Here is a 20,792-nt window from a genome sequence, read left to right on the forward strand (position 1 = left end):
ACCTCGGATTACAAGTCCCATCCCAACTACTGTAGAAGCAAGTGCATTTCATAATCGCATGACAGACGGGTGTGTACAGCGAGTGTGAGGAGTACTGGGACAGACAGATGAGTCTTTGCCTCACCTTAACTGTCTGCTCAGGTGAAATTTCTGAGTGCAAAAACAGTCATTTCTGCAGTGGAGTTTTGGTCATAAACTTTTTATTTTTCCCCAAATGTCATCAGATGAGCTAAATCTCTGTTGACAGAACCAACAAAACCAGTATTTTTTAGGGGGTGTGAGCAGAGAGGAAACTAAATTTGTAGGATTGTTTTCTGGTAGCAGAAACTTTTTACAGGTCTGTATCATCATATTTTCTTGTAAAGAACTAAGAACAAAGATATTTAAGTTGGGTTAAATGAGTGACGTTTAAAAGCAGCTGTTGATTTTCAGAGGAATTTTCTGGAAAGGATTGCACCATTTAAACTAAGATTTATACTTAATTATTCATTTATTATTTAACACTTAATTTTTGCTATATTTTATGCTCGCATGGAGACAAATTTGACATCTTTGTATGGTCATGTGACCCGTTTTGTACCACTTTAAGGACTCACCATCTCATCTTAGCAGTTTTCACATTCTAATATTATTATTTGCTTTATATTTCTCTGTTTTGAAAAAATTTACCTCAGGGATGTGGGAACGATCGATCATAAAAATGATCAACAGATGAAACTATGATGGAAATAAGTTTTTTTTTCTGCAGTAGTTCTACTGTTAGGACTATTAAGAATTTACAGGCGAAGAAAATACAGCATTTTACTTGTTTAGAGAGGGCGTGTCAGTGCACCGTGACATCACTGCTGGTTTCAGAGGTGACTGACTGACTGATTGACTGACTGATAATAGCTTGAATGCATTTCAGCAGAACATTAGCCTCCTCTCTCTCAGCCCAGACGTTTCCACTCACTTTCACTCCAGCGTTATTTAGCCAGAGCAAAATAAAAAACACAAAGTTAAACCCCGGTTCTTTGGCTCTGTCCACTGTGATTTAATTCAACCAGAGCAGCTCTGCCCTCAGAGAAATGTTCGTACAACTCAAACTTGCTTTTTGACATGTGAATGCAAATGTAGAATAAGAATCAAAAGTTGAGTTTAGCATCACTCGTCTTCTACTGAAACATAAAAACCATGAGTTTACAGCTCGCCCAATACTTTTGTCACAGACTACATACATCGTTGTCGTCATTGGAACGAATAAAAAAAAACAAAAAAACACCAAAGCAGCTTGACAGTTCTGAAATTGTCTTACTTTAGATTAAAATCTCTTAACGTCTCACTTTAAGTGCCTGCGGAGAAAGATTCTTGGAGAATCTATTCAGGTAGATTTTGACTTTAATCCACTTTGAGATGCTTTAGTGTTGTAAATAATACTACGTTGTTCCATTCATTAGGTCACTCACACATTACTAAATTTGTTTTGAAGTTTCATTACTGTAAGCTAACAGAAAAGGCTTGGTGTACCATGAAACTGAATATATTTGAGGCCCACTTGTAAACAAACTAAAATGACAGCCTTTAGACGCTGCAGTGATACTGACATGAAATGACACGATTGGTTGATGGCGCCTTTTTTCCCCTAAAGTTCCCACTTAAATAATCTTCAAAGTCATAACTCCTTTCAATTGAAATAAAATCTTCAAATTCAACAGTCTTTAATCAGCAGTTACTGACAAGAAAATATGGAACTTTTTTTTAATTTTACTGCAGCTGTCTGCTGGTACTGACACTGCCAATGGTTATCAGCGTGAAAATGTGCAATTTAAAGCAAAAACAAAATGTTCCAAAACATCGTCTTTTTACGTTTGAGTATTATTTCAACTGCATCATACCTGGATCCTATTTCTCAGGTTCAGGAAACAACATGTTTGGTGGTTTTTGTGATATAAATACAGATATATGGTTATTCTCCTATTTGTGACCACAAAAAGACATCTTAGCATGCAGATGGAGTTCAGCTAAAAACAAAGAGATCGAAATCAGTCGACTTTAACGACAATGGAAATCAAAAACAGACCAAGAGAACGCTGAAGCAAAAGAAACAAACGGGACAAAAAGCACCTTGTGATTGGGAAGTGTGATATACCACAAAAAGGTGGAACAGAAAGAGCCTGGGCGCAGTCCCGGCGGATCTGCCCGGCTTGTGTGGCACTTAAACATCGTCGTCTTTGTATACAGAGCTTATAACAGTCATGCAAAGGGCACAGTATTATTCTAACAAGGCGACAGAAAGATTAACAGAGACTGAAGAGGAGAAAGGAAAACACGAAAACGGGACGAAAAGGGAGGCACGACAACGCTTCCTCCAGACGAAACAAGTTCTGTGTGATAACTGAGTTCTGACGCAGTGAAGTTTTCACCCACATGAAAAATACCATACTGTACATACAGACTTGTATGACATAAACAGACTTTTCCTTTAGTTTCTCATGGCTAAGGCAGAAATTGATGGTGAAACCTTTCAATGCACCTGTGATCTGGCGCATTTATGCACAAGCTGACATCTTACTGAAGCCGATGAGAAATGAAAACGGGCTTTCTTTTTTGTTTTACTAAAAGGAAAAAAGGTTATAAATTCATCTGATTCACCTTCTATCATCACCCCTGCAATTAAAATATCTTAAGACTCTTTGGGCTATATATATATTTATATATATTTATATTTATGTATATATTTGCATTTGGGCCGTGTGTGTGTGTGTGTGTGTGTGTGTGTGTGTGTGTGTGTGTGTGTGTGTGTGTGTGTGTGTGTTAAGGATTAAAATACAATGTCTATGTTAAAATATAGATCCTTATCAACACCAAGTGATGGCTTGTGGCCCACAAAGTCTCTGGCTGATTATGTAATTTAATTGCATAAATCAGTTGATTTAACTCGGGTTTTTCAAAGAGATAAAGAGAGAAAAAAGATAAAGATCAAGGTATCCCTTGTAACAGTGCGACAAAGGTTAGAAAATTCAAAAGACCTTCTTTATGATGGATGATTCTTAGAAGTAATCTACCGTAGTTTGTGCAATGTAGGCAGAGTTATAACCACGACAGCTGAACCCAAAAAAAAAAAACACAACAGCTAGTCTATCACGGTCATTCAACTGGACATAAAAGGTCTTGAATAGGAATAGCCAGAGCCAAACGCCTTTTGAGACACACAAAAAATTGTTTATCTTGGCTTAAAACACAAAGTCAGCCCCCAAACTGTAAGCTGTGATGTGACCCGCCCCCCCCACCCTCCCCACAACAGCCCACCTCCACCCCCACCTCAGAGAGAAGAGAGAGAAAGAAAGAGAGACGAGAGAGGATGACTGATTGATTGATTGATTCCTGACGCCATTCCTGAGCAAAGTGGACTTGACGAGTGAGACCCAAGGAATCCAGGTGATGTGGACAACAGGAGAGGAAAATAAAAAAAACAAAAGGAAAAGAAGAAGAAGAAAAAAAAAAAACCAACAACCATCACAGCAACAGTGTGGAGGCGGGGAGGAGCAGTGGCAACGCAGAAGCCAGTCCACAGAGTCATCTGGAGGGAGAAGAAACAGTGACCGTGTCATTAGCTGTCCCAAACTTATTACATACATACATACACTTTATTTTAGGCAATAACATGCTGTTTACTGCTGATGGTTCTGCTCTTTTCAGTGTCATGGAGTGGTCATCTGCACAGAATTAAACTAATAGACAACTACATTTTGCAGCAGCTTGCTGGTAGTTCAACTTCATACATATTTGCATTGTGATTCAAGTAGTATAATAGCTACTATACGCATTTTTAGCTGGTTATGATACGGTCTCAATTTAATAGTAATGCCTCTATATAACCTACATAAGCCAACAAGACCATCAGTGAGAAGTCTGGTTATTTCTGTGTAGTTATTCTGAATGCCTGCCACCGGGTCAGATTCTCCTTGAAATCAGATGAAAGAAGCTTGTGTTTACATTTTCCCAGGCAAAGTTTTGTTAGGGGGTGCCCACACACGATCAGAGCAAAAACCGCTCGCCGCTGGCTGTGATGTCGTTTTCCTACAGGGAGAGCGGCTGCGCCCAACGATACGGTGATGGAAGAAAAGTGTTTTGAGTTCAACAAACTCTAAAACAAAATATTTAAAACAAACCACGATCGCCTCAGAAAATGTAATGCATGGAAAAATGTCAGCAGTCAGATGGGGCTACGATTTGAGACTCATGTAGTTAACAAACTTTAAAATTCAATGCTCAAGTAAGAATAGCTTTTTGCATGCCAGGCAGACATGACGTATAGCGTTACAGTGTAAGCCAACAGCAATTTCTTATCGTCTGAAAGCTGCCCATTAAAAAGAAGCAGTTAAGTTGGGAGTTAATCATTAACTAAGTTAATTATTACAATGACTGTTTTATGAGTAATTGTGTCCAGATGAAACAAAACATTTTCACTGTCAGATTTTTAGTGCTCTCAAATACTATTTTGATACATCCATAGTCAGACTCAAAAACCTGAACGGCTCTTGTAAAGAGATTTAGCTGATAAATTACATTTTCTCTGCATGACAAAAGATTAGGGATTATTCTCCAAAAAATACTAATAGTGGCAGATGTTGGTCAAATATTCATAAAATGAGCTCCTAACCTCTGAACTCTTCCTGTTAAAAAAAGAAAAAAGTACAGCACACGGCAAGAATGTTACTACAGCTGCAAACTGTTAACAGTCTATAAAGTTAAAGATACACTGACAGAAGTTACGGGTACTGGAATAAGGAGTTCTGGTGTGAAAACACACTTTAAAGCTGCAAAAACAAACTGTTGCCGGTGCAGAGCCCAGCCATGTGCTGCTCTAATTCAGGAGATGTCACACACTGTTCCTTTTCAGTAGACTCATCATGTTATGCATTGAAAATGCTGCAGAGAGGAAACACAGTAATTACATACGCTAACACAAAAGCAGATGATAGGCTATAAAATGAAGCACTGATGGCTATTATCACAGCAAGAGGCCTGTCACGGAGCAGCTGGTGGTTAGCAGAGATCGGAGGGGAAAAGACACCACATGTGAGGAGTGTCATTAGGGTGGAAAATGATCATGTTATCTCCTCTTGCTCTTTTATATTTTGGCTTTCTTTAATATTATAATTTGCTTCCAGACGCATTTGATTATTAATAGTCCTGTGTGTAAGAATTCATAAGTATGTTTTCATTAGTGTGTTGTCACCTGAAAATCGGAGTCGTTGTGGTTTCGTTACCTCAGAAGAGTCATTCCCAAATACTGAGGAGATTTTATTTGGGTCACCAAACAAATAAATGTCTGTGGGAGAAATTCTGCAAATTTAAGATTTATATCTGCAGTACAGCATTTAAAATGTGTGTATTGTTTTACTATTAAGGGGAAAAAAATAGAGTCTGTTAATTCCACCTAAATGCACTTATTTTGTCTCATTAATAAATTAGCTGAAATTGTTATACATTGTTTTCTTGATGAGAGGAAATTAAAACAATGAGATGGCTTGTTATCTCAGCTTAAATACATTAATTTCATGTTTATAATGTATTTGATATGTATATGATCTCAATAATGTGTCAAGATAAGATAAGGTGATGTGGAACTGGCAGTAAAAATGGTCAGGAATGTTCATTTATGCACAAATTAACTCTTCCCAAGATTTATTGATAAGGCCAATTATGAACTGGGTCATGATGGTTTGTTATTTTTAAAAAGTGGGTCCCCAGAAAAAAAAGTTTTGGAAACACTGGCTAAGAATAAGTCTGTTTACATCTACACAGAGACACTCCCATTAGAGTGAAAAAGTCGCATTAAGACTAGGAATTATATACATTTATATTTGTATATGAACCAGCAGCTCCCAGCACGCTACATCCCTTAAATAAATAAATCATTTGAAAAAAATGTGCAGATGTTAAAAACTATTCTAACAAAAAAAACCAAACAAAAAACTTGAGCACTGGTATGGACACATTTCACAGTGGTACTGAGAAAGGTGTTGAGAATCAAGGCACAAAACCAAGTTTTGTGGCAATCCACATACACATTACTAAAAGGTTAGCCCCCAGACATTGTGGTAAATCTTTAGGTAAGTAAGTAAGTAAGGTTTTACTTTGGATGCAAACTAACAGAAACAAAGCAGAATAATGTTTGGCGGTGCCCCTTTGAAGTGGCAGTTCAGATAGATGGCTTTTAAAGTGGTTTTATCCTGGTGAAGAACCTCTACTTCACACTCTGCAAAAAGCGAAATTTAAATCCATATTGTAGTGTTCTCTGGGAGGTCTTCACTTCAGCTCTTGAGTGGTGAGACGTTAAATTTAGCACAAATGAATCAGTAGTTCTGTAAAGCTGCAACAGCACTCACTCACAGTTTTTTTTTGTTTTGCTTAAAGTAGTTTTCATGGTGGACACTCAACTCTGCTGCAGTGGCAGAGGCGGGAACATCTGACTGCGACAAGGATCACCCCGACCTTTTTAACCATGAAAAGTTGGTTGTTTCAAGACTTCAGTGCAGCTGATGGTAATATTGTTCTGTACATGCAGTTCTGTTCCTCTCAAAGTTTGTGTTGGTTTTCAGGTTCTGCGCCGGACTGCATCGATGTGGGCCTACCTGTGTGAGATGTTAGGACCTAAAGCCGGGCTGGAAACGTGCAGTTTCTTCAAAGATGAGCTCCTTCAGTGTCTCTTTGGGTAGGTCATCCAGCTCCATGTCAAACTTGAACGGAGCCTCAGCAACAGGCTGGATTACAGTGAGGCAGATGGGACACATCAGTTTGACAGAGCAGCTAAATTTAGTACACCAGCTTGTTTAAAAAATGTTCGCCATCTTTCAGCTATATAAATATCACTTACGATTTTAAAGTGTTAGGAATGGAGGACATAAGAGATGCCAAAATGCTCAGGACATGATATCTTGATAAGCGAAAGATTATGTAACGTCAATCCAAAGAGGCCCACAGAGCAGGAACCGATAGCTAACAGTCTCACCTCATCTGTGGGGTCATAATATTGCTCCAGGTAGGGGTGCGCCAAGGCCTCCTCCACCTCGATCCTCTTGTGAGGGTTAAAGGTCAACATCTTGTCCAACAGGTCCAGAGCTGCAGCACAAGGGAAAGCACATTTAACAACACAAGAAGGTCTTAATTTTGGGTGACTGTGAAACAGCAGTGAGCTCGCCTGCCCATTAGATGGCACCATCACACCCTACATGCTGTTTGGATTATTTACAGGTGGAAAACACACTTTTTTCCCCCCGAAATTTTACACATTTTATTAGACATTACTGGTTTAGAGAAATTCAGAGCCATCTTGGATTAATTAGTTGAGCTCCTGCATGTTTAAAACATCTATATAATCTATTTTTGGGATGTGTCCACCCCAAATTCTAAAAAAAACAAAAAAACAAGTTGAAGGTGAACAAAATAAATTATTTCAAAATAAACTGTATAATTGAAAATACATATTTAATAGAATCAGACTACACTTTTGAAAGAATTCACACACAAACACATCACTTTCTGAAGGATTTGTTTATGACCCCCCCCCATCTATCCTGCTCATCCTGCATACCTCACTTTTGTCTGGTGAAAACAAGCGCTACAGTGCTGGGCTGGTCAATATGTGTAAAGTACATCTGTGGCAAACACCAGCTAACATCACAGGTTAGTTAATGATGTTACTGAGTAAAGGACATGTGCCAATTGTGCCTGTAGATTGAAGTGAATCTGCAAAGTCTTAGTGATGATATAAGTCAAGTATTTACTGTGAAAAAAATATGTTGTTACCATAAATCAGCTGCTTTTAGAACAGAGTTTGGTTTAGCAGTCTGCCCACTTGAAAGCCCGCAGAGAGCAGAGGGTATTTTAATGTTAATAATTAACATAAATTGGGGTGACCTATCTTCTAATAATGAACCTTGTAAACAGCGTAAAGTAATGCAGGAAGTGGAACTAAAACTGACTTGTTTCTACCTCTCTCAGCTCATAGTAAAAAGTTTTCGTAATAAGAACAAACTGCCAATAAAACACAGACAGCAGCTCTGCAGTAAGACCTACAACTAGACCATGATTCCTCACCAGCTTCCCAACCCTCAACATCATTTCTTATTTTACTCGACTGTGTGGTGGTGTGTGTTTTGTCCCCATGCCTCAAACAAAATGATTCTCTGTCTAAGAATTCTCAGGAAATTATTTAGCAGCAGTAATTCTCCCTTGTCTGCAGTATAACCTCTCAAAGATTCCTAATCTTCTTGAAAATCTATGATCAGTGAAGACGTAGTCCTGGCTCTGACCTTTGGGATCAGCGTTGGGGAAGAGGCGGTTCCACGGCACTTTGCAGCGAAGAGGCAGTGACAAAAGATAGTTCCTGGCCTTGATGTTGATGATGCAGTTGAGATCCTCCTGAGAGGGAGAACCCAGGATCCCTGGAGAGAAGATCAAAAAAGAATTACTTTTCGATTCGGTATATGACAACTCTAAATAAAACACGCTGTCTTCTAATTCACACAACCTCTCCTTAAAGTTTTCAGTTACATTGGGAACTTTTCATGACAAAGAATTACAGCAGTCTGAACACACCACAAAATGGCAGATGGGAGAAGCAATATGTGGTCTAGCACCAAGATAAGAAAAAAGCAGAACTTGATAAAAGCATATTAACAGCTACAGTATCCATGGACCTGCACCAGGACGCTGCTGCCACTGACAGAGAGTGAAATTTTAGGAGGTCAAGTAAAGTTGTCAAATCTTTTATGCAGACAAAACAGACACCGGATTCATATTTATCTCACTAAGAGGAGCCTGAGCAAATTTTTACACATATTATCTGTCTCGTGTGCTATTGCCAGGATAAAGTGACAGCAAACTTCATAAAAACTTTTTTTTTAAGTTACCATCTGTAGCTTTAAAGGAAAACATGAAGACATATATTATGCTCACTTGACTAACTGACAAAATATATATAACCAAACCGGAAAGATGGACACTATAAATTATATTATACATATTTAATTCTATTCTGAACAGAATTGGACATTATTCTTCTGAGAAACTGGTTCTCAATTGTCCACATATATCCTTTCTCACAGAGGAGGGAGTTCACAAGACATTAATGAGAAAGGTGTCAAACTAACGGTCGTATTTCTTTGATCAATGCCAAAAACAAAAAAAAAAACAAACTGAGTTTGCTGATTGTTAAAATAACAACGCAGAACCACAACAATCCTGAAAACACTTGATATAAAGAGAATTATTACCCAAAATGTGGTTAAGCTGATCCAAGTAGTGCTTCCCAGGAAAGATTGGCCTGTTGGACAACATCTCAGCAAGGATGCAACCCACTGACCAGATGTCTATGGACTTGGTATAGCCCTGAGAGTGACGGGCACAAAGACACAGTCATGACTGCAGTACATCTTAAGTCAGTATAATAACAATAGGACTATGTCCTACATAGCACAACTGCAAACAGTGTTAAAGGGACAGTTCAACCCAAAATCAAAAATACACATTTTTACTTTGGCCTGTAATGCTAGTAATCCACACAGACTGTTTTGGTGTGAGCTGGAGAGTTTTTGAGATATTGGCCGCAGAGAAATCTGCCAGCACTAAAAAAAACATACGTTTGGAAAAAAAATTTAAACCAGTGTCTATTTAAAAAAATCCTGACCAAGTTGTCAGACATAATTTACAGACCTTTTTGTGAGCAGTGTTATGTAGGAACTACTTTCTTTCTGCAGTAGAATCTACTAGAACTGCTTAAGAATTGTCAGGAACTATTTTCTTTCTAATAAAGAGAAAAAAACATTTCAACTGTATTTTCTTTCTGGTGCATGGAACAAAACAGGACTTATGCCATTTAGTCACATTATACTGGAGAAAATGTATACATCTCTGAAGCCAATATCTGTAAAACTCTCACCAAAAAAATCTAGATGGACTACAGACCAGGGGAAAATAAGTATTTTTGATTTTGGGCTGAACTGTCCCTAAATAGTAAGTTAAAGTGTTATTGAACTATCTACAGGAGTCAGAAAGCAATTAATACGTTTTAAATTATAATTGTAGTGTAACCTGAAATTATTATTTAAGACACAGCTAATGTAAAGTCAAACACTTCAAAAAGAAACACATACTGCAGGAGCATAGTCAGTAGCCCTTTCCAAAATATTCAACTGTAAAAAACAAAATGTAGCACAGAGTTTTTAACAAAAAAAAAATTCCTAAAGTGGCAAAAAAAAGATTTAAAAAAAATTTCCACATCCTTTTATCCCTGACTGCAGACATGTTCAGATTTTACAGTCGCTGAGGACACTCACCTTGGAGTTGAGCATGATCTCAGGTGCTCGGTACCAACGAGTGGCTACATACTCTGTTAGGAACCCGGTGTGATCATGGTCAGGATCAGCCACACGAGCCAAACCAAAGTCACAGATCTGCAGAAAAATCAGTAGCAGGATAATGAACTACTGCAACTCAAGAGGATAAAAGATCAAAATAAGCTGGATGTCATTTTAAATCCATCAACAGGTAAAAAAAAAAAGGAGCCACAGGGTTATAAATCAGGATTTTGTGAACTATTAGTAAAAGTACGACAGTAAGACCATCATTCAGCTGGGGATGCTACAAAAAGTGAATAAATAATCAACCAGTATTTAATATCAAACAAAATAACATGTCTGTAACGTGTCATTTATGTCACGTGCTGCAAAAAAATCTGCACACTTGTTTGTGTGTCAGGTAAACTGATGTGTGTTTCCCCACACACAGACTTTGTGGTGACCCATTTTAGCTTTTTTTATGTTTCATCTGTCCGAGAGAGCAACACTGGTATCCTTCCCGCACCTGTTCGTTCTGCTACGCGACATGGGTTTAAGTTACAACAGGCCTGCTTCACACACAGCTAACCTGCTGTCGCCAAAATGGAGCGGGCAGCTTTATAAAATGCACTGCAAACAAAGTCAACGGAGCAGACACATACAGGGACAAAGAAACACAGGTGGGGCAAGTCAGTGTATGCATGCAGTAAGACGGCGGTGTGGGTGTGTTGAATGTGGAAAAGCAAGATGAGCAGATTACAGTAGTTCAGGAGTAAACACTAAAATAAGGAGAATGCTGAAATATAATTTATTGTTTCAAATACTTTATGAATCTGTTGCAATTAAACTGCTGCATTTCAGTTTTTAGCTGTTGCACCTTCCCATGTTTATTTGTGTAAAATCATTAAGAAGAGAACGAAAATGCTTTATAGAATTATGTATTATGATAGAAATGTACTGAAACTATTTGTACTGCTCATCAGAAGTGTAATATAAGGATGTTTTGTGTGGCAAGAGGTGTTATATCCCTGCAATTTACTATTATGGGTAAACAAAGAAAATATTTGTTGGATTTGCCTTGTATGAAACATAATGTCCTTTGTCAGTCACAAGCCTGTTTAAGTGATGAATTACATAATTTTGATTGTTTTTAAAGAGCTAATGGATGTTTTATATTCATACTATAATTTCTATGAACTATGCAACAAAACATTCAACCTCTGAGGCACCAGTGCTATGTGAACAAAGATATATACAGCCCTAAAATATGAATCATCGGTGGCTGAAAGAAAGCCTTTAAATCAGCCCAATCGGTTCAAATCGTGTCAACTTCTCTATGAGACACTACCTTGAGATCGCAGGTGGTGTTGAGCAGGAGGTTGGAAGGCTTCAGGTCGCGGTGCAGGACGTTGGCAGAGTGGATGTACTTGAGCCCTCGTAGGATCTGGTAGAGGAAGTAGCAGATGTGGTCGTTGCTCAGGTGTTGAGTCTTCAGGAGCTTGTACAGGTCTGTTTCCATGAGATCCTGGACAATATATCTGCACAGCGCCAGGTTAAAGAAACATCTGTACAAACAATACTCCCTGTGTTTTTATGCTCATAATATAATGGCTATTTTTAAAATGCATAAATATGTCCTATCCATGAGTCACATTTTTATTTCACATAGTTGTATCTAACAAAATGGGATCTCTAGGTATCAAATAGGGCCGAGCAATAACAGAAACAGAAATTATGACTCTCTAACCGACCTAATTTTAGTCACATCAATGTGTGCAATAAATTCATTCCTTCATACAGGCTGCTCCCTGAAGTACAACAAAGTCATAATCCATGATTTTCTGTTTATTTTTCACTGCCCAGCTCTAGTATCCAGGTTCTACTGACACACTCGAATTGGATTTTGTTGGCGTTGCAAAGAAATCAAAAAAACTTGCATCATTTATCTGTGACATTTATCTTGATTTTGGTGTTACAGCAGCCTGCAGAGGCACAAAAAGACAGCCAAACTGCTGACATGATTAGTATTTTGGGAAACCTCACAATTCAGTTAAATCTCAAAGGCCCTGAGGTGTCATGGTGGTTAAATGAGCTGGTGCTCTTGTAGCTACAACATACTGAAACCATGTTTGGCCCATGTGAAAGAAAGCTCTTTTCTGTGTAGGAGAGATATTTTATCTGGAAGGTTTTGTTGTTTTTGTTTGGGTGAAAGCTCATGTTATCTGGCAAGTAGGAAGCTGTGAGTTGATTAGCCGTGGGCTTAAGTCACTCATAGCCCTTTCTTCTAGGTAAAGCACAGTGTAAAACTACACACGCTGCATTATGAAACTGACAGTGACTATCAACCATTTTGCTACTGTTGCTGCTGAGCTACAGTGAAGAGCCTCTCTGCCAAATATATGGTGACAGGTGGCTATTATGTAATAAATATAACTGAAAACCCCTATCCAAATGCTGGAGTGTAAAACCAACTTCACTGGTAACACAAAATAATTTTAAACGTTTGAACTATATTAGCATAAAATCACAAACATCTGTGGACACCTATTAAACACTAATGTGCAAGCATCAACCTAAAATGAAGTCCATAAATTAACCTGTAGACACATAAAATGCATTAGAACATAACTACAGTATATCGGACATAATCAAGAGAAGTGCATGTGAAAGGATACACGTCCTTCATCTGATCGATGGTTGGTGTGCGGATGATGTCGTTGATTCCGATGATGTTCTCATGTTTGAAGCGCAGAAGGATTTTGATCTCTCTCAGGGTGCGTTGACAGTACGTCTGGTGCTCAAAGGGGCTGATCTTCTTAATGGCCACACGGATCTTGTTGTCCCGGTCATAAGCAGAGCTGGATTATTAAAAAAAACAAAAAACAAAAAACACAAAAGCCAATAATGAGACACCAGTGTTAGCTGCTTTCCCCCCTTGAAGTACACAACATGTCATCAGTCACAACCTACATTATCAATAATTATCTATATTGACGGATGTGAATTTCTGCTACAGAAAAGCCTGAGACTGAAGTGATAACTTCTCAATAGGTGACAATAATAACACTTTCCATGTTGTTGGGATTGGGGCTGCCAACTAATTATGATCTTCAATGTTGATTAATCTGTTGTTTTCATGATTAATCAATCGGTTGTTATGGTCTATAAAATGGTGAAAAACAATGATCAGCATTTCCCAACATCCAAGGTGATGTCCTTAAACCAGAAAATACTCCCGTTCAAGAAGCTGGAATCAGAGAATTTTGACTTTTTTTTTTAACTGATTATAGAAATAGGTGACATTAATTTAATTATTGATTGATCACTGCAGCTGTAGTTGGTAAACCACACCGAGCTGTGCCATGAGCAAAAAGCATTTGATGCAGTTTCAAATAAAAAGTACGTTACTATGCTTAAAGACACTGGAGGTTTGCTGGTTCTCAGAAACTACAGTAAATATCTGTTAGCGGCAGCTCTTTACCTACGATAGTTCATTGTGGTTATGTCTTCTTTCACAAGTTACCTATTAACATATTTTACAATGAAAATTTTAATCATATCTTGCTGTGCAGACCAAATTTTATTGAACAGAAGCAGTCTGCAGTTCATCTTGGTGACAAATGCTGCTTCCTTCCTGTGGTCTTCCAGTGGAAATCTTTTAATGTGAAGTAGTAACTGCAGGAAATGTTCGGTTTGCATTAGCTGTATCTTAACTCTGAAAATACCCCTCTGATACAGAAAACAGTGGGCCTGCTGCAGTATCTGTTAGATAAAAGTAAGAACAGGAATGTAGGAGTGGAACAAAACTCCCAACCACAGAAAATGTTACTTACACAAGAGCTACTTACACTAAGTGCTGATACCTGACTAACCACAGCCATCAGTTTAGCACAATGACACACAGCTCAGTTGACTTCAGAGACCATCCCTGATTGGATCAGCTACCAAACACTGCAGGTCAGCTGAGAGGATGCAGTGAAATTTGCATTTGATAAAGCAATGACACTGCTCTCGCTTGGCACGCTAAAGCACATCTAAAATGTGCAACACCTATCCAGAGGCAAAAAGCAAAAGAGTGTGCACGACCTGATCAAGATGAGCTTACCTCACTCTGGTTTCCCACACATTTTATGACTATACTACTGTCAGTGGACTGAGCTTGAACAATGCACAAATGCAGCCTTGACAGGAGGTAAAAACTGATAGTTCTTGCCCTCTCTAAGGAGTACAGATGTCATAATACCAGAAATTTGAACTTTGACTCAATACTCGGTAGAGTGCAGATCTCTGCCATGTAACCTGAAAAGAAAATTTGGATATAACCCCTTTATAACCATTTGATCACTAACTCTAATTTCATATTTTGTCTTGGTAACAAACAGATTGCAATTACATTTATTTGGTCATTTAATTACATGTAACTAGTTACATTTAAGATCTACCTAGTTCATCCTTGAGACCAAATGGACATTAATGTCAAGTTTGAAGAAAATTCCTCAAGGCAAAGATGTTGCTTTTATAATAATTGGATAACCCCGAAAACGTAATGCCATGGCTGGAAAAAAACAAAAAAAAACAAAAAAAACAAAAACAAAGGGTTTTCAAAGTTTTTCAAGAACGGTGTCTAACAGGTCCTTCAGCATATATGAATGTGAAAAAAAAAAAAATTTGGCAGATCACTCCAGCAGTATTCAAGATAAGCTGTGGACAAGCTACAGGTCTGGTAATCACACACACATGCATGCACACATACACAAACCCACGCGATCGCATGATAAACTGACAACCTGCACACAGAAAAATGTCACTGAACACTGTCTGGTTTCCTTAAGCTGCAATCCAAATTTCAGGCAGGGCAATAAAACGGAACTGAACTGAGGTTCTGAATCAGAAGTTGGATCTTTTTTTTTTTTTAATAGCTTCGGTACTTTGGATACTATAATTAATGGATACTGTATTGTTTTACATATGGGGTCGCAAAAGTATCAAAGTATCTACTAGGAATGCACCAATACCACAGAATACAAGTACTTGCATTGCAACGAGTACCAATATGAGTGCTTAAAAGTGCCAATACAGTTCTTACAATGACTTTAAAATCGTTTTATTTTCTTTAGTCTGCGTTGTGTTGTGTTTTTTTGTGTTTTTTTTTGTTTGTTGTATCAAATTGTTTGCGGTGAAGCAGCTACTTTTCATCGCATGGAATATAGGAATAGTTAATAATAGAGTTAGGCGATAGGACAAATATATTGCCTATTGACAATGGGCTGAATCCATCGCCAGCTGTTTTTTTTTGGGGGGGGGTGTATGATATTTGGGGTGATATTTGTCCTTTTATTTTGTTAATGTAATGGTCTGCAGAGTGACAGTGTTTGCTCCATGCCATGCTCTCATCCAGCAGCACAGCACAAACCTGCTCAGCCGGACCGTGAGTGTAGTAAGCTGGGTGAAGAGTGAGAGTCAAACAGCCTGCCGAGTTAGACCCTTTACACCCTTTTCAAGCAGTGAATTAAGGATTTAATTAAACCGGACCAGAGCTGATTGTTATTCGAAGAGTGGACAGACTAACAAAGATGGTTTTGGTGAGTTATACATGTTTTTATGTCAAGTTTGAATGAAGTGTTTCTCACAAGAAGTTAACAAGCCAATTAAGCTCGTCTTAGTTCGGTAAAAGAGAGAAACTTAAATTTGGAAGGTAAACTTCTTCAGAAAGTAAACTGTTGTACCGCATTGGCCCGAATATAAGACAGTGTTTTTTGCATTGAAATAAGACTGAAAAAGTGGGGGTCGTCTTATAATCAGGGCCGTCTTATATTCGGGCCAATACGGTATTTAAAAAGAAAATTAGGTGTGAGAATATTTAATTTCTCAATACTTTGTGAGTTTACTGGATGCAGTGAATGTATGCAGCTGAATAGTGTGAATTTGCCGCTTGTGCACATCTCCCAGCTGAGACTTGAGATGACGGGAGGTGGTTGGAGGGGGGATGAAGATATTGCCAATCGACGATGGATGGGCTGATGATGGTCTGTTGGAAAATTTTAATATACTGTCCAACCCTCTATCAGAGTAGTTTTAATGAGTACAAGTATGAGGACGTCAGCATAGTATCAGACCGATACCTACGTATGTATTCCTATCGGTGCATCCCTAATCCATACTTTTGACAACTTCACAAGGGAATATTGTTCACTGTTCAACGCAAGTCAAGTCAAACAGTACACAGTAAACATTACACTAAAACATTTGACATGAGGTAACAACAGTGTATAATTAATCACTTAATTCTTCTAAGGAATTCACTTTCAAATTCTGCTTATTTTCAAGTTTTAAAATTTTATTTAAAATAATTCAATGCCTGGAAAATTAACTTTCAGATTCCAGGATTTCACAGAATTCACTGGATTTTACAGGAGACACTGACCACTGTTTAATTTTAAACATATTCTCCAATAAGTCAAGCAACCTCACAAAGAGACAGCAAAATATTTTGTCAAACTCAATTAATTGCAGATATTTTTCCACCAGAATTGCTCTCAGAAATGCCTGTGATGGGACAGTTTATCTTATTGAGTGGTTATGAATGTCAGCCGGCAGCTCAGCTTCATTTTGCAATCGTGGCATCTGAAATCCAATAAGAAAAAGCTTAACATATACAGGAAATGATAAAGCATGTTTGCGTGCATGGGATGTCTGGAGTCTGGAAAACTTTGGAGACACTTTTCACATTACACATACTTTACAACAGAAGCGATTTACTATCAATCCCATATTTTCAAAGCTGCAAGTGGTGTCAAGTATACTACTAAAAGAATAAAATGAAAGTATTTACTCATTATGCAAAGTGTTTATTAAAAAGAAACCGATCAATTACCAACAATATCCAGACCGGAAAATCACATTTGCTGTTACTTCTCACTAATCTTAAACTAAGCTACAAGAATATGAAGAACAGGAGCACCACAGCACCTGAACACAGACAGAATTCCTGTATATGGTCAGATGTAAACAGACAAGAATTACCAGCATGCCCTTTGGCATAAAGAGATAAAGAGTAGAAGGATATGGTGTCAAATCAGGCTAGGTTTTTGCCTACAGGCCCTTTCGTCTAGGGCTGATGCTCACCATTTACTAATGCACCAACAACAAGTATTAACAAGCCCAACGATCCCTAAGATCTTGTGAGAGAATTGTGAGAGAATATTTACTCTGTGTTTGTTCGACTGTTTTCAATTTTGCCACCATGATGAAACTGCAGTTTTCAAGCAGCTGACTTGCTCAGGTTTGTGCTGGGAGTTTGAAAGCAGCATAGGACGATAATCATCATGATACAATTCCACTGAATCATACTGTTTAATTAAGTTATTGCACTGCAGAATCTTATTGTCCAAATAAGCTAAATGCAATAAAAACTAATAAAAGGAGTCTCTATTTCACACACAACAAAACGGTCTGAGTGAATCTACACCCAGCAGACTAATTGTTTGATATGACTCAAAAATCTTGGCCCTGCTTGTGATGAGACACCATTCCAGGTACAGACATGTCCACTGTTGGATTTCTGGCCCTTTATACTGGCTTGACGGCAGTTTAAACTTCCTCATCCTCACTCTGCCTGAGGTAGTTTGAATTAACACACTAGGATCTGAGCCTGCAACTTTCCTTTCCCTCTTGACTCCAAAAAGCTGTGGTCTGAGCATTGTTTCCAAAGGGACCGTTCAAAATTAAAAACATATCAGTCCTCTTACCTGTAATGATATTTATCTACCTAGATAGTCTGGGAGACGTCCCCCTTCTCTCGAATATAATGGAACTAAATGGCACTTGACTTGTGGTGCTCAAAGCACCAAAAAGAACATCTGAAAGACTAAACAGCAATGTCTCGCAAAGATCATGACACACTTCATGTAGGAAGTACTTATTTTCAACTGCAGAAAGAATATTTATTATGTAATGTAAATAAGTATTTTTGATTTTGGGGTGAACTCTCCCTTTAAGTCCATAAAATGGGAACATGGGTGTTGCCTTCAAGTGCTGTGACTAATACAATGATATATTTTTAAAGCTATTTTTACGGTTACATTAAATTATTGTGTTCTTGATAATTAAACCATATTTTAATGTTAATGACAGAAATTAATGTAACAACAGATCTACAATCTTCTTATTTTTTCCCAAAGAATGACAATTTATTGTCTGGCTGGGTACACAAACTGGCCAGACAGCTTCAGTGCACAGGAACTGACACATCTAAACCAAGTCCAACTCACTACCTACTGCCAAGGAATGCAAATTACTGCTGCCAGCTTCCAAGATTTTCTGGATTTCTAAATCATCTGGTCTAAAACTGTTGCAACTTGCTGCCATTTGGTGCCATCACAAAACCACAATTTCCCAATAAAGCTGTACCTTCAGCAATTACGAATTGAGAAAACTTGCCATATTAATGATTTCCTTAAGTTTTTAAGCTTCATTATTTACATGTAGCCAAGAGCAATTTTATTTGTGCACATTACAAACAACAGCAATGACTGAAACCACCCACATAGTATGACAAAATGAGAAAATGAGTTGCTATAGTGATGAGGGTGTAGGGACTGAAATGTAAACACAAGTGTGCCAGCCTTCTGCAAGGGAAATATGAGTGACCTTCCTTTCCACTTGTGTGAGAGGAATATGTGTGTGTGTGTGTGTGTGTGTGTGGGAGGAAATAGTTCGCCATGTAACTGTTCTACACCAGAAGACACCCTCATGTACAGAGAAGCAGGGAGCTACAAGACTTATTCATCAAAGCTAACATCCAATGCAGGGCAGAGCCTGTTTGGCACAGATTTATCCTCAGATTGTTTTTAGAACAGTCAATGGTTCTGCCTCCACCAATGTTTTGACACAGTACTTTATCATGCATGATGCAAACTCACAAGCAGACTGTCTTTTCAACACTATGCCATCCCCAAAAGTAAGAACAAATTATTTGGATAATTATTTCTGCATAATTTTAAAGGATTAAAGATAAAAGGTGTGTCTAGTTTGACTTGTACTGGATTGTGCAAGTCTCAAGTATTAGTGAAACAAAATCAACAAAATGACGAACAATTAGTTCTTTAAAAGATCAAAGGATTAACTAAGAAAATAATTGGCAGTTTAAGTGATAATAAAATACAGTTCTGTTTCTCTGTTTCTCTCTTTTCTATCACAATTAATAAAAAATATCACTGGGTTTCATCAGTGTTGGTGGGACAAAACAAGCGAACTGAAGATGTAACGACTTTTCACTTTCACATTTTTACTGTTTTATAACATTTTATTGGTTAAGTAATCAAACATAATTGACATGTCAATGGATGTTAATTTCATTGCTGCACGGCTCCAGGCCCTATTCATAATAACGCTGTGTATTAGCAAGAATCTGGCATTACAATATGCATCAGGATACAGGGGTTACAATTCAATATATTGTAATATATTGCAAACAAGGCGTCAGTATATGCTGCTATTTATTAAATCTAATTTTAGGAAAACTGTCGAATACGACCACACCACCATAAATAAAACCTGTGTTAAAGTTTACATTTTTTATGTAATCAGAATGTAGATAAAGGCACTGCCACAATTCTTTGCATGTATCACAATACAGTGTTTTTAAAAACTGATACAATCTTTTAAAAGAACTATTTGAAAAAATAAAAGTTTGCATGGCATAAAACTTATGACATGTTGATTTTTACAAAGCAAGACTCAATAGTTTGACAACAGCATAAGCATCTGTGCAAAATAATTATTAAGATTATAAAAAAAAGCACTAAATGCATTGCCAGCTGTCATATTTACATGCGTGTGGCACTTTCTGACATTCATTGCATGCTACATAAAGGAGATAAGTGGTTGTGGTTGCTGCAGAAAGAAGTGGGGACATTCATGTTCACACTACATTTCACCATGTTTACCGAGGCAAGCCCATCAGTTCCTTGTGGGTTTGTCCAGGCGTGTATCAGAAGGAGCTTTTCAAGGAAGTACAAAGTACACCGAGTTGACTGTACAATATGCTTCCCTCTGTGCATTGTGAGAGTCTTTAGACGCTCAGTCTTATCACTGAAGGGTGGACTTTCTCAGGCATTTAGGATTTTTGGCCTCTAAGTTTTCAAAAGTTTTGATCATTCCTAATGTGAATTTTCTACGTCTGGCAGGGAGGACTCCACATCTGGCTCAATGCTTGCAGCCAGCTGACAGTGGCACCTGTCTAACACAGCTGAGTGTAATTCCTCACTGTAGAAACACTGGCAAAGCATTCCTTATGTTTTGTAGCTTGGTCCAATAGGAGGCTGCATGCAAACTGTTGCTGGCTGGCTGAAGGAAGAGCTAACACAATTTTAAAATCAATTTTTAAGTAGAAGTGCACAAAAACTGGTGCCACTGGTACACTGGTTCCAGCTGCACAAATATGAATACTTTGTTTTTCTTAGTCTT

The 20,792-nt window shown here is 37.9% G+C and overlaps 1 protein-coding gene across 1 annotated transcript in view; it reads right to left on the minus strand.

Annotated features, from left to right (window-relative positions):
• Positions 1–941: 941 nt before the first annotated feature.
• Positions 942–20,792, minus strand: part of mapk1 (mitogen-activated protein kinase 1) — a 34,803-nt gene continuing 14,952 nt past the window's right edge. Inside the window, exons 2-9 of the mRNA XM_084728246.1 lie at positions 13,001–13,183; positions 11,674–11,863; positions 10,326–10,442; positions 9,264–9,378; positions 8,301–8,432; positions 6,998–7,107; positions 6,621–6,749; positions 942–3,559 (exon numbers count right to left, since the gene is read on the minus strand). Of these exons, the coding sequence (XP_084584372.1) occupies positions 6,633–6,749; positions 6,998–7,107; positions 8,301–8,432; positions 9,264–9,378; positions 10,326–10,442; positions 11,674–11,863; positions 13,001–13,183 (964 nt within the window). The 3' untranslated portion in view covers positions 942–3,559; positions 6,621–6,632. The remainder of the gene's footprint in view (positions 3,560–6,620; positions 6,750–6,997; positions 7,108–8,300; positions 8,433–9,263; positions 9,379–10,325; positions 10,443–11,673; positions 11,864–13,000; positions 13,184–20,792) is intronic.

The sequence above is a fragment of the Lutjanus erythropterus genome, chromosome 10 (assembly GCF_056507025.1).
Source record: "Lutjanus erythropterus isolate fLutEry1 chromosome 10, fLutEry1.hap2, whole genome shotgun sequence".
In the NCBI taxonomy this organism is placed as follows: Eukaryota; Metazoa; Chordata; class Actinopteri; order Lutjaniformes; family Lutjanidae; genus Lutjanus; species Lutjanus erythropterus.